Here is a 13,453-nt window from a genome sequence, read left to right as displayed (position 1 = left end):
TTTCAGTTTTTATTTGAATGTGCAGAGTCATGGACAGTCTACGAGAAACTTCTGTGAGGGCAGATTGATTGTGAGATTAACTGATTGTGCTCTAATGTCTGACGTTTCAACTCCTTTGGTCATCGACTTGGGGCTACAACCTCCTATCCTATGATACCTCTGGATGATATTTGGAAACTGAAGATGTCTCTACCTAATCATCTCAGTTCCTAAATGTATTCTGAGCTGGAATTTATGAACTGAACTCTTCAGGTACAAATGGATCCATTATTTGTTAATGGAGAGAGATCAGGCAATAAAGACTGTCATTCTTAAGATTTGATCAATCTTGATCTTTCACACAGAGGCAACTGCGCCAGTGCCATCTTTTGGTTTGCCTGAACCTGCTTCAGATTCAGTCTCTGCCGAAGAATGCTAGTTGCTCCAAGTTACAGGAATCCATCCATTGTTTGTGCACTATAGCAATCTCTTTGATGATAGATGATACTTGAAATGATTGATCATGAGACCCCTGAAGAATCAGCCTCTGAAATGTGTGTGAGGGCAGGCACTGTAGCTTCCTGCATGTGTCAGTCTGCTTCGACATTGCTTCGTAAATCATTAAGAGTCTAGCTTAATACCTTGTTAATATCAGTTCTTTGTTATTTATTGTTGTTATGATTATTTGTTACATGTTTCCCATCATGAGTAATAAATAGCTTCAATTTAAGTCGGTGCAGTTGATGTAATCCTTTCATTGTGAAATGCGTGAATCATACAGGGCCTGTGGACAAGTACTATTCATATCTTAATTTTAATTTTCAAAACTATTTTATATAAAAGGACAATCTCACAAACATCCTTCAGTCCAGTGGGTTGTCAATGGATTTGAATAAATGAGCATACCATCTTTGAAAGTAATCAACGCCTGAAGTCGATACTGGATAAATCTAAAAATGTTTGATAACAAAAATGGTCTATGAGACATCATACAAACCAAGAGATATATATTATTGTCATAAAGTCAAAGGATGTTTTTCCATAATTTTATTTATATTAAATATTGACATTTTTATCTATTTCTGGTTTTCCTTTTTTAAATTGTTCTTATTTATTTATTTATTATTTTTCTGCATTTGTCTTCAACTAGTTTTATTTTTTTTAATTCACATTTACTTTCATTATTTTCCTTTATTTCAGTTTTATGTATTATCACTTATTTTTACTTTATTTGTTTGTATTTGTTTTATATTTTTTTTATTTATATCTATTTCTGGCTATCGCTAATTATTTGTTTTTATTTGCTTCATTATGTATTATTTGATCGTTTATATTCATTCTCTCTATTTTTATTTTTGTATAATTTTTTCCTTTTTATCTTAATATTGAAATTTATTTGATCCATCTTTATTGTTTATCTTTTTTTAGTTTCTATATTTAGCATATTTGCTATCTGGCGTTTTCGGTAGGTTTCTTGGGTATGGGTATTATGTACCCTTGCCATGCTACGGAAAATCGGGTCAATTCTGAATGGAAATTCGTTCGACAGAGTGAAGAATGTTTGCAACATTTGACGAGTTTCCTCATTATTGCGGGAGACCGAGTGAGTGCTGGGTATAGGTACTAGATTGTGAATTATAATGATAGTTATGTGAATAACCAATTATCAGCAGAATTATCATAATTGCATAAAGTGTAATGGTTAATAAGATTCAATACTACATTCAGGTCTATCATATCAATCACGTATTCAATCATTTGTTGTTAAATGGTCAGATGAATTCCATATATTATGTGCCAATAATATCAGATAAAACTATATCAAAATACGTGAAAATGAAAATGATATTTCAGTTTAACCACGTGGCCACTTCCAGTCCATTTTCCCGAGACGGAATTCGACGTATTTTTCCTCTATTGGATCTATTGGATAGAGAGACGACAGCATTTGGAGACGTGGCGGAGTCACGGTCTCAGATCTTTTTTATATAATTCTTTTTATCTCGAGTACTAGAAACTCCAGTGGAATAACTAAAGTTAATTTTTATTAGAATAACGTTGTTCCTTTGCCAGTAAAGATCTTAGTCTAATGTCAATAAGAAGTTTATGAGCTCAAGTGACGATCAGTTTCACCCATTCCAAAAATTCTTTCTCCCAACTTGGTGCCAAGTAGATCCAGGACTGCCAAGAAAAAAGTAAGCATTCATTTGTTGTCCCTGAGAAGTATGGAACGATTGTGTTGGCTATTAAAAGTACAAGAGACAAACGTTCTTTATTTAAAATTTCAGTTTCATAAATTTGACTGGAACGTGTCCAAGCAATGCATAAAATACCCCCCAAAAATCTAAGAATTTCGTGTTATCATGGAGAAATATACAACGATCATCAGGGCAATTTAAAAGCATAAGATACAAACTTTAATGATAATATAATTTTAACTTGTTAAATAACATACACTCAAAGTGGTACATTGAAGGCGAATTCCTTCTTTCAGAATCGAGTAGGTTGGCAATTTCGACAACTGTCTCCATGGAGGGAAAATAACTCGATCCTTCTCACGTTTTTCAGTGACCGGAAGTTTTTACTCGAAGCAGAGAATGATAATATATTCCAGCTCATTAAGATATATAATTAAAGAAAAGTGGAGGAATGCATAAATGAGTCTATTTCAATAATAAGTACACCAGGCAGGACATACCAGTATTTAGTACCAACAGTTAGGTCACTCTGTCTGCTTCTTAATACTGAGTTCATTATTCCCCTGCGTTGAAGTCTGTGCAACACGATGCCTTGCAAGTACAAGTTGTTAAAGCCAACTTATCATCTTTAATTCCTAGTTTAAAACTGTATATGAATAACATGAATAATTATGATATCGTATGAAGTGAAAGCTTTCTTTATTACAAGAAGAAATACGTCGTAGACCATAGTGAAACACATTGGTATGCTATGCATCTAAAGTACAAAACATGGAAAACGAAATTAATTGAAATTTGGGTCTTATTTCCGTAGTATCTGATGTGCAACACCTTTGTAGTGGAGAGACGATCCAGGCTGTGATGATATTCAGCTGACAGAGGCATCCTGCATTCTGTGAGGTGGATTTCGACTTTTCCGAGATGATCAGCAGCCTAGGAATAATCACTTCGTCGCTTCGTAGTCACAAATCAACCAGTGAACATAAAGTAAACCTTATTCGAGGGATTCTCACCCTGTAAGGTCTACCCTTTCCAGTGATGGGCAGGCCACGGGTTGTCTTTGGGTGGGTCACGGAAACTCACTTTTTCTCGTCTTTCTCTTTTCTCACGAAAGTCACTTGATACCACCAACACAATTGTTGGGATATTCTTCCTTTGATGTTTTCGTTAATATACCAACTCAAAATTTTGTATATATCTCTAGCATATCAATACAATTCCGATATCGTGAATTTTATGGAATAATAACAATAATAATATGATTTACGGACATCCTCTTCGTTCTCACTTCACTTCCAATCAAACGGAGCCAATTCCAACTGTGTCAAAACACTCTGTCGCGGAGAAAATCACTACCCATAAAAGAGAGTCGACGGAGAAGATCAATAAGGCACAAGAAAGAAAGGTTGCTCCTAATTACTCCAGTGACGCCGGAGTTTTTCTCGAACCCTTTGTTGCTGCTCTTGTTTACTGTTAGTTTCGTTTACTAGTTTGTTTTCGATCGTTTTGTCAGCGGTACATAATTATAATACTTATTTCCAATTTTTCTTTATTGAATGGTGACTCTGTTTTCTTTTAGTCTAGGATTTAAGGCTAAAAGCACGATGAATTACCAGAATCATTGTAAGCCTTACAAAAAACGAAGAAAAGGAGGCAAAAACGTAATCTGAAAATAAATAATTACTTGAAAACATAATTTCATGTTCCGCTAAGCATAAAATAAGACTTTAAATATGAGCTATTTATTCTGATATTTAGCCAATATTTCTTCTTTGTCACTTGAAAATACCTTTCTGTAATAACATTTTGCTTATGGTTGAAACATAGATAAGATTATAATGATGTAAATTCGTCTGAAGAATAATTTAATTATTCTGTAATTAAGTTAATTGTGCTCATTTAACTAATATAGACTTCTCTAATGGAACTGTAATGATAGCTAGGAGAATGTCAGTTAGGAATAGCGTAAATATAAAAGAGAGAGAACCATTAGTAGACACATGAGAGAGAGAGAGAGAGAGAGAGAGAGAGAGAGAGAGAGAGAGAGAGAGAGAGAGAGAGAGAGTAACGATCTGGAAGTGTCGTAAGATGTTAGTCATAACACAGGGGCCAGACTAATCTTAGCGCAGCCATTAAAAACTGCCTACCTGTTTCACCTGTGACATAACCAACCTTTCAACTCTCGCCGGAACTTGAAGACTTCCGGTGACGTCAGTAGTCCTACCTACGAGGGAGGGATTAAGTCAGTTAATCACACCCAAGCGACGTCGGTAGATAATCTGCAATCAATAAGCACCACTACCAGGCGGGACAGAAGGCAAGCAGAGAAGCAGAGTGCAGAGAAGCTGAAGGAACAGAGCCGAGAACAGAAGTGGTTTGGGGTCCGAATCTCACAGTTGTGGATAGAAGATTCAAGAAAGGCTCACACTTCGATTCGTAGTGGTATACTTAACTTGTAATTTTATGTATATTTTTACTAGTGTTAATAAAGTAAGAAACCTGCACTTTGTCTTCCTAAGACTAACAACTAACAGTAACTAAAGCAAGAAACGATAAAGGATCTATAAAATAAAACAAATTAAAAAGGACAAGTAAGAAAGAAGACCATTACAGAACCACACTACATTAAAGATGAAATAAATATCTTTATAGAATGACTATATTTCCAGATGAATGAGTGTCTATGTTTTATATATATATAATCAACAGAATACTTTCAAGTGATCAAGCGTTATTTCTTAGTACTAAAAGAACGTCGTTTTTTTTCTAGGGAAACAGATTCTTTATTTTCCAAGTGTAACTCCTTTCTTTATGAAAGTTAAACTAAATATGTTATACTAGTTATGTGATCAGTCTATCTATTTTAGAAATCAATGATGCTTTACAAAAGCGATGTTTTATAAATTGAGGCTATGTTATATAGCATAACCTACAAGAAAATATATTCAACATTTTGAAAGCTGACAAATCATAATAAAACACAAATGAACCCGTACACAAAATCTCCAAAACTGGAACTTAATCAAATTTGCTGTATGAAATTAATATACAATTCATTTAAAGGAAATTCTTCGATATTTTACATCAAAATCCACCCGCAACATTTCACCTTTCACCCCAACTTGTTTCTGCGACCTCCTTGGCCTTCACAGGGAACCAGTAAAAGAAATGTTACTTAGATAACGCTTCATATCGAATGTAAGAACTATCACAGGCGCCATCAGGGTCCGAGAGTCGAACTTTTTAGGTCGGAAAGTTTTTTAGATAGTTTTTCTTTTACATGAGTACGGCTGAGGCCTACAGGAAATAAATTCAGAAAATATAACAACAATATTATTAAAGAATTGTCTGAAATAGACAGGTGAGATTTTCATGCCTATGAGCTTATTATTATTACTATTATTAGCAAGAAGTAGACCCTCTCGGATACATGTCTTATTAAGAGAAGTTTAATGAATTTGTCTTATAAAAGAATGTTCTCTATTTTTCTGATAATTGGCCTATATTCATGGTGTTATTCTGGTATTTTTGAATGTCAAGATCTGGTATTATCAATATTAAAACTTGAAATCTATATTTTATTCTGATCGTATTTTAATATACGTATATCCGGAGACTACAACGGGATTGTAGAAGGTGATCTCTACCACAAAATCATTAATACAGTATTTTCTTATATTGTTGTGCATTTTCAGTCAGTTGTTTCCTTAATGTCGGCATGTTTTGGCCATCTCCCTGGCCATCATCTGGACGTTACAAGGGACCTTCTGGATGGGCATCGTTGAAGGGTCAGCGTTCACAGTAGGGGTAGGCGTGGTCAGATCCGGGTTCGATTTATGATTGGCTGCCTAGTGGAATTTCTTCTCGTGCGAAGCCTCGTTGCTGCGAGGTCTAGAATAGTTCTGGGACGAATCTGGTTGATTCTGGTCTCCTGTTGCTAAATTATGACTGGTCAGCATCTACAAGAGAGGAGACGCAGTGACCAGCAAATGCCCCAACTGTTCCCTGGAACAAGCGCTGCAGTGCCAGAGTAGAGAGAGTTGCAAGGATGAAGGGCACTCTTCCACCTTCAGGGAAGACTCCGAAGCCGAAAAAGCAAGAGGAATCAATGAGACAGGAATCACAGCAATCAACCACAGAACACAACAGCAACACCCATCACCCAGACCACAGAGACAGCGTCGAGATCCGGGAAAAACAGTCGACTAAATCCCGAAACCTCGGAAAACTGAGTCATCACTTTCCCTTCCTTCTCAACCAAACCCCCTTCCACCTTCCAAATCTGAACCTCTCCCTTCCCTCACCTGTTCCTCACACCCATCTCCTTCCTCCTCCAATGTTCCAGCCAGTGGTAGCCGAGAGAGTGCCAAAACAGGCAGTGACAGTTACATAACATTTGCAATTGAAGGGATTACCAATCTCTTCGAGAAGCTGACAGGAAAAACAGCTGCCGTTCGTTTTGAATAACAGCTGCCTTTTCAAATATCACACCAGGAATTTTAGATTTTTACAGGGTCAGTGAAATCTTTGGAGTATCCGCCTTAGAATGTCGTCCTTTTTGTCGATGTGCAATTTTTCCATTTTCCTTCTTGGTTCTTTAACACTCAACCAGGACTCTCTGCTGTGAAACTTTTTCTCCTACTGACGGCTACCGCAAGGTTTAATAGGGTCCGTAACCCTGCCTGTCCTTTTCTTCTTTTAAGTTATAACCGCCTTTTTTTTCTCGTTTCAGAACATATCTACTGTTACGGGCTGCTCTGAGAACAAGAGCCCGTGCTGGCATTGTGGTGGCTTAATCTTAAACAACAACAAAGATGCCCATTCAGAACGTCCAGATGATGGCCAGGGAGATGGCCAAAACATGTCGACATTAAGGAAACAACTGGCTCTGAAAATACAGTAATAATAAGAAAATAATGTATTAGCAATTTTGTAGTGGAGATCACCCTCTACTATCCCGTTGTAGTCTCCGGATATATATTGAAATTCAATGAGAACAAAGTATATATTTCATATATTTTAACATTGATAATACCAGATCTTGACATATAAAAATACCAGAATAACACCTTGAATATAGGCTAATTACTTAGCAGTCTCACTGATTATGAAAAACGAATTATCAGAAAAATAGAGAAAATTCTTTATAAGATAAATTGAGTTAAATCTACCATTATATATATATATGTATATATATACACACATATATACCTATATATATATTATATATAATATAGTATATAGTATATGTATATGATATAGAATATATGAAATATATGGATATATATATATATATATATATATATATATAATATATAGATATATATATATATGTCTATCACAGTCCTCCAATTCAACTGGGTGGTATTTACAGTGTGGGGTTCCGGGTTGCATCCTGCCTCCTTAGGAGTCCACCACTTTTCTTACTATGTACCCCGTTTCTAGTATCACACTCTTCTGCATGAGTCCTGGAGCTACTTCAGCCTCTAGTTTTTCTAGATTCCTTTTCAGGGATTTTGGGATTGTGCCTAGTGTTCCTATGATTATAGGTCAATTTCCACTGGCATATCCGGTATCCTTCCCATTTCTATTTTCAGGTCTTGATATTTATCCATTTTTTCCCTCTTTCTCTTTAATGATGGTGTCCCATGGTATTGCGACATCAATGAGTGATACTTTCTCCTTGATTTTGTCAATCAACGTCACCTCTGGTCTATTTGGACGTATCATCCTATCTATTCTGATACCATAGTCCCAGAGGATCTTTGCCTGATCGTTTTCTATCATTCCTTCAGGTTGGTAGCTGATGTTTCTTGCACAGAAGAATTCCACTTAGGCCAAAGAAAAAGATAGACTAATAAATGATAGGATACAAATATCAAAGTGGTAAAATACAGGTGAATTGCTTGAGGGTCATAATGCAGTGCATCTTTGCTTGAATATATCATTGCGAGGGTGCAAGCAAATTAGAGCTGAATAATCAATGCACTAAAAGCCGGAGGTTTGATAAGAAGTGAAAACATCAGGGATCAGCAAAAGTCACTGAATGTCAAGGAACAGACAAATAAAAGAAGGGAAGAATCTGGAGTTTACAAGTTACCGTGCAGCAATTGTACTGAGATTTACATGGGGGAGATGGGTAGATCCATCTCGCCAAAATTAAAAGAGCACAAAAGACCAGTGCGATATGCTTCAGAGAGCTCGGGGATTTTCTCACCTATTAGGGATAAAGGCCACACCATAAACTGTTGTGTCTTAAGAGCTGGTTTTCAAATTAGCTGTCCATACAAAAGGAAGTCGCTAGAATCCGCTATCATCAATCAAACCAACTGTCGTGAAAAGACGAGTGGACAGTCTTTCCTCAACTTGAATCTGCCGCTCTCTCAAATCGGAAGTAATGGGATATGTAGCTGGCGGAAAGAAGGCAATAGGTTTTCTGTGCATTCGTGTATATTTATCTGTATATGGGGTTTTATTCCTCCATGTCGTGGGAGGTATGTTTCTTTTCATCACGTAAATTGTTATTGGGCTATCCTACAGGGACCAGGGATCGAATTAGGGGCATTAGAATAATGCCTAATTGGTTACGCATAACGAGTCAAAAGCGAAGGTGAGGTTCCTTCCTCCACAGAACTACATCGAGGTAGGCTGCACATAATTTCTCTCTCTCCCTGGTCGCCGGCTAGATCATTCGCCCCCATGTGCATTCATTAGTCAGTTGTATCAGTGTTCACTGAATTGTGTCCTTCTGCTGAGTAACGTAACTGTGAGTAGAGATGCTATATTTCCCGACCTGCGTCGACTGTTGATCAATGAATTAATCGGTTTTTCTTTTGTAGAGTTGATCTGTGAATCTCTTAGGGGCCACGTGGCCGTCCCCGAGGCCATTCAGTGTTTTGTAATATAAGAGTATTTGCTTTAGATTATTGCAAGAGCAGATAAGGGAGGTGAATACTTACTTTTGCAATAAAATCTTTTAAAACTCCATCCTGCCTTGTTCACTCGTCCTTCGTGACAAACCGATTGCTGTTCCTTAGGGTAGGCCATATAGCCACTGTTATCAGGCTGCTGGTAATCCCACATCTTGAGGGATTTCACGATACCAACAATATGAACCTGTGAAAAGGACATTGGAAATCGTATGACATCCTCGAGTTAATCCTCCGGCCACTTCTCCAGCAGGTGTTCCAGAAAATACTACCACCGGACCCAGTGCCAGACGGGAGTTAATGAAGCCAAAAACAAATTTGGCTTGCCCAATATTATCAAGTAATTGATCTGTAGGAGGCAAGGGGTAATTGCCAGCCCCACTGATGGAAATACGTTTCCGGTAATCAGTACACATCCTAAGAGAGCCATCTGGTTTCTTCACTAACATACATGGAGAACAGTAATAACTTGAACTGGACTATGATGTAATTGTACCGTGTTTGCTATTGACTGGCATTTTATATCCATTGTGCAATTAACCTATCACTGGCTCGTATGTGGAGAAATCAGTTAACACGTCAGCTACTAGGGACTCTTGCCAAGAGCCTTCGACATAAGGATAAAAGGACAGCTTTGCAGTACGATCCAGGTTCTCAGCTCGGCAGTATAAATGTTTGTCATGAAATTGAGTCTTAACGGATGCGGGTATTTATGAAAGATCTTCCTTACAAAGAATGCCATGAATCTCGATTAGATTCTTTTGTTCTTTGTAACGGGAGTCGGAATACAAAGATGGCTGGTGATCAGTCAACTTTTTGCGTTGAGTGCTCTGTGAATTGAGTGAAGAAGGATAGACACCAGATTATGGATAAGTAGCTAGGCATAGAAATGGCTGATATTTACCCGAACACGAATTTATTATTATTTCAAGTAGTTTACAATGAACGTAGGAAAAGGTTCGTGCAGATATCTTAGGTACTTGATCATTCAAGTGCTGCTCATCGCACGAAAATGTCCTGTGGTACATTATATGCAACGACGAGAGATGTAGAACTGTGTACTGTATCCTCGTAGCACAGAAGTTCATGACAGCGTCGGGGATAAACTTGGGTAAAAGACTAGTATATTATGACTTTATATCTCTTGTAAGACAGATAACCGAAACTATGAGAGTGACAGCTGTGATCCAAGGAAACTCGAATACGAATTTAAGATACAGTATATATTGTTTGGTTATTTTCAGAGAAGAGGCGAGAAGAGTGTGGCGGGTGGATATTTTTGGCCAAGAATGTTATCGCTAGTTGTAAGAAGGATGCTTAATATGGACGGAACGAAATCCTTGTTCTCTAGAAGATAGCGAGCCAGGGTTTTATTCATTCCTGAGAGCGCGAACGGCTGAAGGATTACGAATAATGCTGAAGTTGAATGCGTTTGCTATGAAGAAAAAATTCTACTCGTCCTTTCATACTGTCTGGCCGCTGGACCTTCCCTGTCACAGTTCTTGCTTTCGAGAGGCTAGTCATCATTATTTTCCAGTATCATAATCATAATTACGACAAACACATATGTGAGCGCTAGTCATTAATTAGGATTTATTTTTCTCCTCCGCCTCTGCACCTACCGTCTTAATTTTTGCCAAATAGTTTCTCGTATTTTAACTTGCATACTAATGAGATTCGTCCGTGAATCAAGTTCCCCACAGTAAACACCGACGCAGATGGAATTCATTTCAATTTATTTTGCAACTAATATAATACGTAACCGTTGCATTGGTCATTCTCATCGAACATTTGTTCCGTATTGATGAGAATGATTTCAACTGTAGAGATGGGAAAAGCTAAATCAAATCTTATCATTGAAGTTTTTCTGTCTGTTTTGTATCTTCTTTCTTCCATGTTACTCTCAACACTCTCCTAACAATCGTTTCATAATACGATTACCAGGGTTTCCTCTTGTTCCACCTTCCAGACCTCCTATACCCTCAGTTTTCCTTTCAGCGCTGAATGACATCATTGGTCCCAGCACTTGGTCTTAATCTCATATTCCTTCAGTGCTGCCTGTTTTGCATTTCTGTGTTTGGGTGTGGCGTTAAACGAACAGTATCTCAGGCAACTTGGCGAGGAGGAAAATTCAGCAGAGAACAATTGCTTTTTTAATTGTTGTATTGTATATCCCCAGCACACGCAATACGGACACACACACACACACCTAGTTGCTGCTTTGGTCATGCAACAGGACGTCAATTTACCAGTACAATTAACGACATAATACTGTGCAGTCTCTTCCAAATCAAAAGCTGATTTTTCGTGGACTGAAGAAAAGTGAAAAGCACAGCCTTAGGCCAAGTTTTGCAAGAGCCCAACAACATAAGTAACTGAAAGTGGTTGCGATTCCTATGGTGCATAAAAATCAGTATTAGAGGTTTTTGCAATTTTTCCACATAGTCACAGCATATTTGAAAAAAAAGTCAGATTCGTGGTACATTAACACAATGATTTCCGATGTAATTTCCCGACACGATGTAATTACTGATTACTCTATAACTATTAATATCATTTAGTTTTTTTTTTTTTTTTTTTTTTTTTTTATTCACGCCAAGAATTCGCTTGCATGCAAAATATACCGGAAGGAAATAGGAAATACACCGACACTTATAAAAAACATCTGTCCTCGCACCGTACTTCTAGTGGGCCCTCTGCGGTGGCCCAGTGGCTTTAGGGAATGCGGGCCCCTGGTGTCGCATCTTTTAGCCAATTGTCCGTCCTCCTTATTTGAAGTCAGCGGGAGAAAAGCTGTTCTCGCTCTCTCTCGGTAGAGTAAGACGCAGATTTACTTCAGTTCGGTTGTCACAACAGGTCGGGCTTTCTCTTTTCGAAATCGTTACTCACAAGTATTTTTTTTTCCTGAAACCATCCAAGCAGATATATATTATCAGTAATCATTGCTGTCATGATGAATAATGCCAGTTACATAGGACTCTGATACAGTATCAATTCATGAACCTGGAAATTGACAGATGTCCGGGAGGCTGTACATTTTGGTGTGAAGACAATCTGTTATGTAGTTCATCGACAGACAACGATTAGGACGAGCAGTATTGCTCACAATAATAATAAAAAAATCAAAATGCAGAGTTGTAAGATCAGACAAGGACAGCTGTAGTGATGGCATAATTTTTAGATAACGAATTGTAGCAGTGGAGGGTTTTGGAGAAATCAGGATGCTGCAGCGCGAGTACAGAGGAGGAGGAGGAGGAGGAGGAAGAAGACTTGATTGGCTGAGGCCGTTATCTCGGACGGGGCAGGGTGGGTGGGGGGGGGCCAGGGGGGGGGGGGAGGCGTGACTGTAATAATTTAGCGTTGCCAGAATCTTTGAAACTGCCTTAGTTAGCAATCTAGGTTTCCGCAAGTTGGCCAGTCTTGGCATTTCGTATCTTTTTGACAGGGAAGTCAAAACTTCCATTGACCCAGAAACCAGTTTACCGACATTTATTTTCATATAAGATACTGCGGTCACTTTGGAATGGACGCTTGAAATGGATGTGTTTTTTCGCTGGATTTTCCAGTCTTTCAGTTGTGTTTCCATAAATTATGAGCATGATTTTGTCTATCGTAGTATCTGCATGAGTTAATAGACTTACTGTCAAGCTTCTTGTGAAATGAGACATAAGAGAAAACGATATATATTAAACTGTTAGGGAAATTAGTATACATTTCGGATTGCAACCAAAATACGGAAAATACGACAACATATTCAGTAGTATAGTCAAGAATTGTGCTTTCTTAAATAATACAAAGAGAAATTCTAATTTCAATAACTGGAATTTCTGGCCCTTGGGAAGACGCCTATCTGGCAACTCTGGGGCCAACACTCCTCCATCCAACGGGAAATATTCCTCCCCCAAGACCAAAAAAAAAAAGTCAGGAAATCTCGTCGTACAAACTACACCCGCACACATAGATACTCACACATTCCCACTCTCGCAGTTGGGTTACTCGCGGTCATAGGACAGCGAAAGCAAGTCTAGATTTGTTAGTGCTCCTGAAGTTTCAAGACCTCAGAGATTTGGACTGACAACGTTCTACGTATTTGTCGAGGTTGCTACACCTCGGAGGGTTTTCGTCGCCATGGGACGCCTCACTTTATTTCTGTAAGTACTAATGACTTGAAACTGGTCGTGCTGAAGATAGGCTTCGTGGTTACCATTTTCCGTAACATTACCATATCCCATTTGTATCTCGGAGAGATTTCCTTCACCAAGCCCTGTCAAGGTTTTTGGTGGTTGTTATATAATTATAGTAGTAATAAAGATGAAATTAAAACAATAATACGACAGTATATACAAG

The 13,453-nt window shown here is 37.9% G+C and overlaps 1 protein-coding gene across 1 annotated transcript in view; it reads left to right on the top strand.

Annotated features, from left to right (window-relative positions):
• Positions 1-13,041: 13,041 nt before the first annotated feature.
• The window catches only part of LOC135222058 (protein masquerade-like), a 76,649-nt gene continuing 76,237 nt past the window's right edge, over positions 13,042-13,453 (top strand). Inside the window, exon 1 of the mRNA XM_064260201.1 lies at positions 13,042-13,257. Coding sequence (XP_064116271.1) covers positions 13,235-13,257 — 23 coding nt within the window. The 5' untranslated portion in view covers positions 13,042-13,234. The remainder of the gene's footprint in view (positions 13,258-13,453) is intronic.

The sequence above is a fragment of the Macrobrachium nipponense genome, chromosome 3 (assembly GCF_015104395.2).
Source record: "Macrobrachium nipponense isolate FS-2020 chromosome 3, ASM1510439v2, whole genome shotgun sequence".
Taxonomy (NCBI): Eukaryota; Metazoa; Arthropoda; class Malacostraca; order Decapoda; family Palaemonidae; genus Macrobrachium; species Macrobrachium nipponense.
Note: the sequence above shows the minus strand (reverse complement) of the source record. Positions and strands in the feature narration are given on the sequence as shown.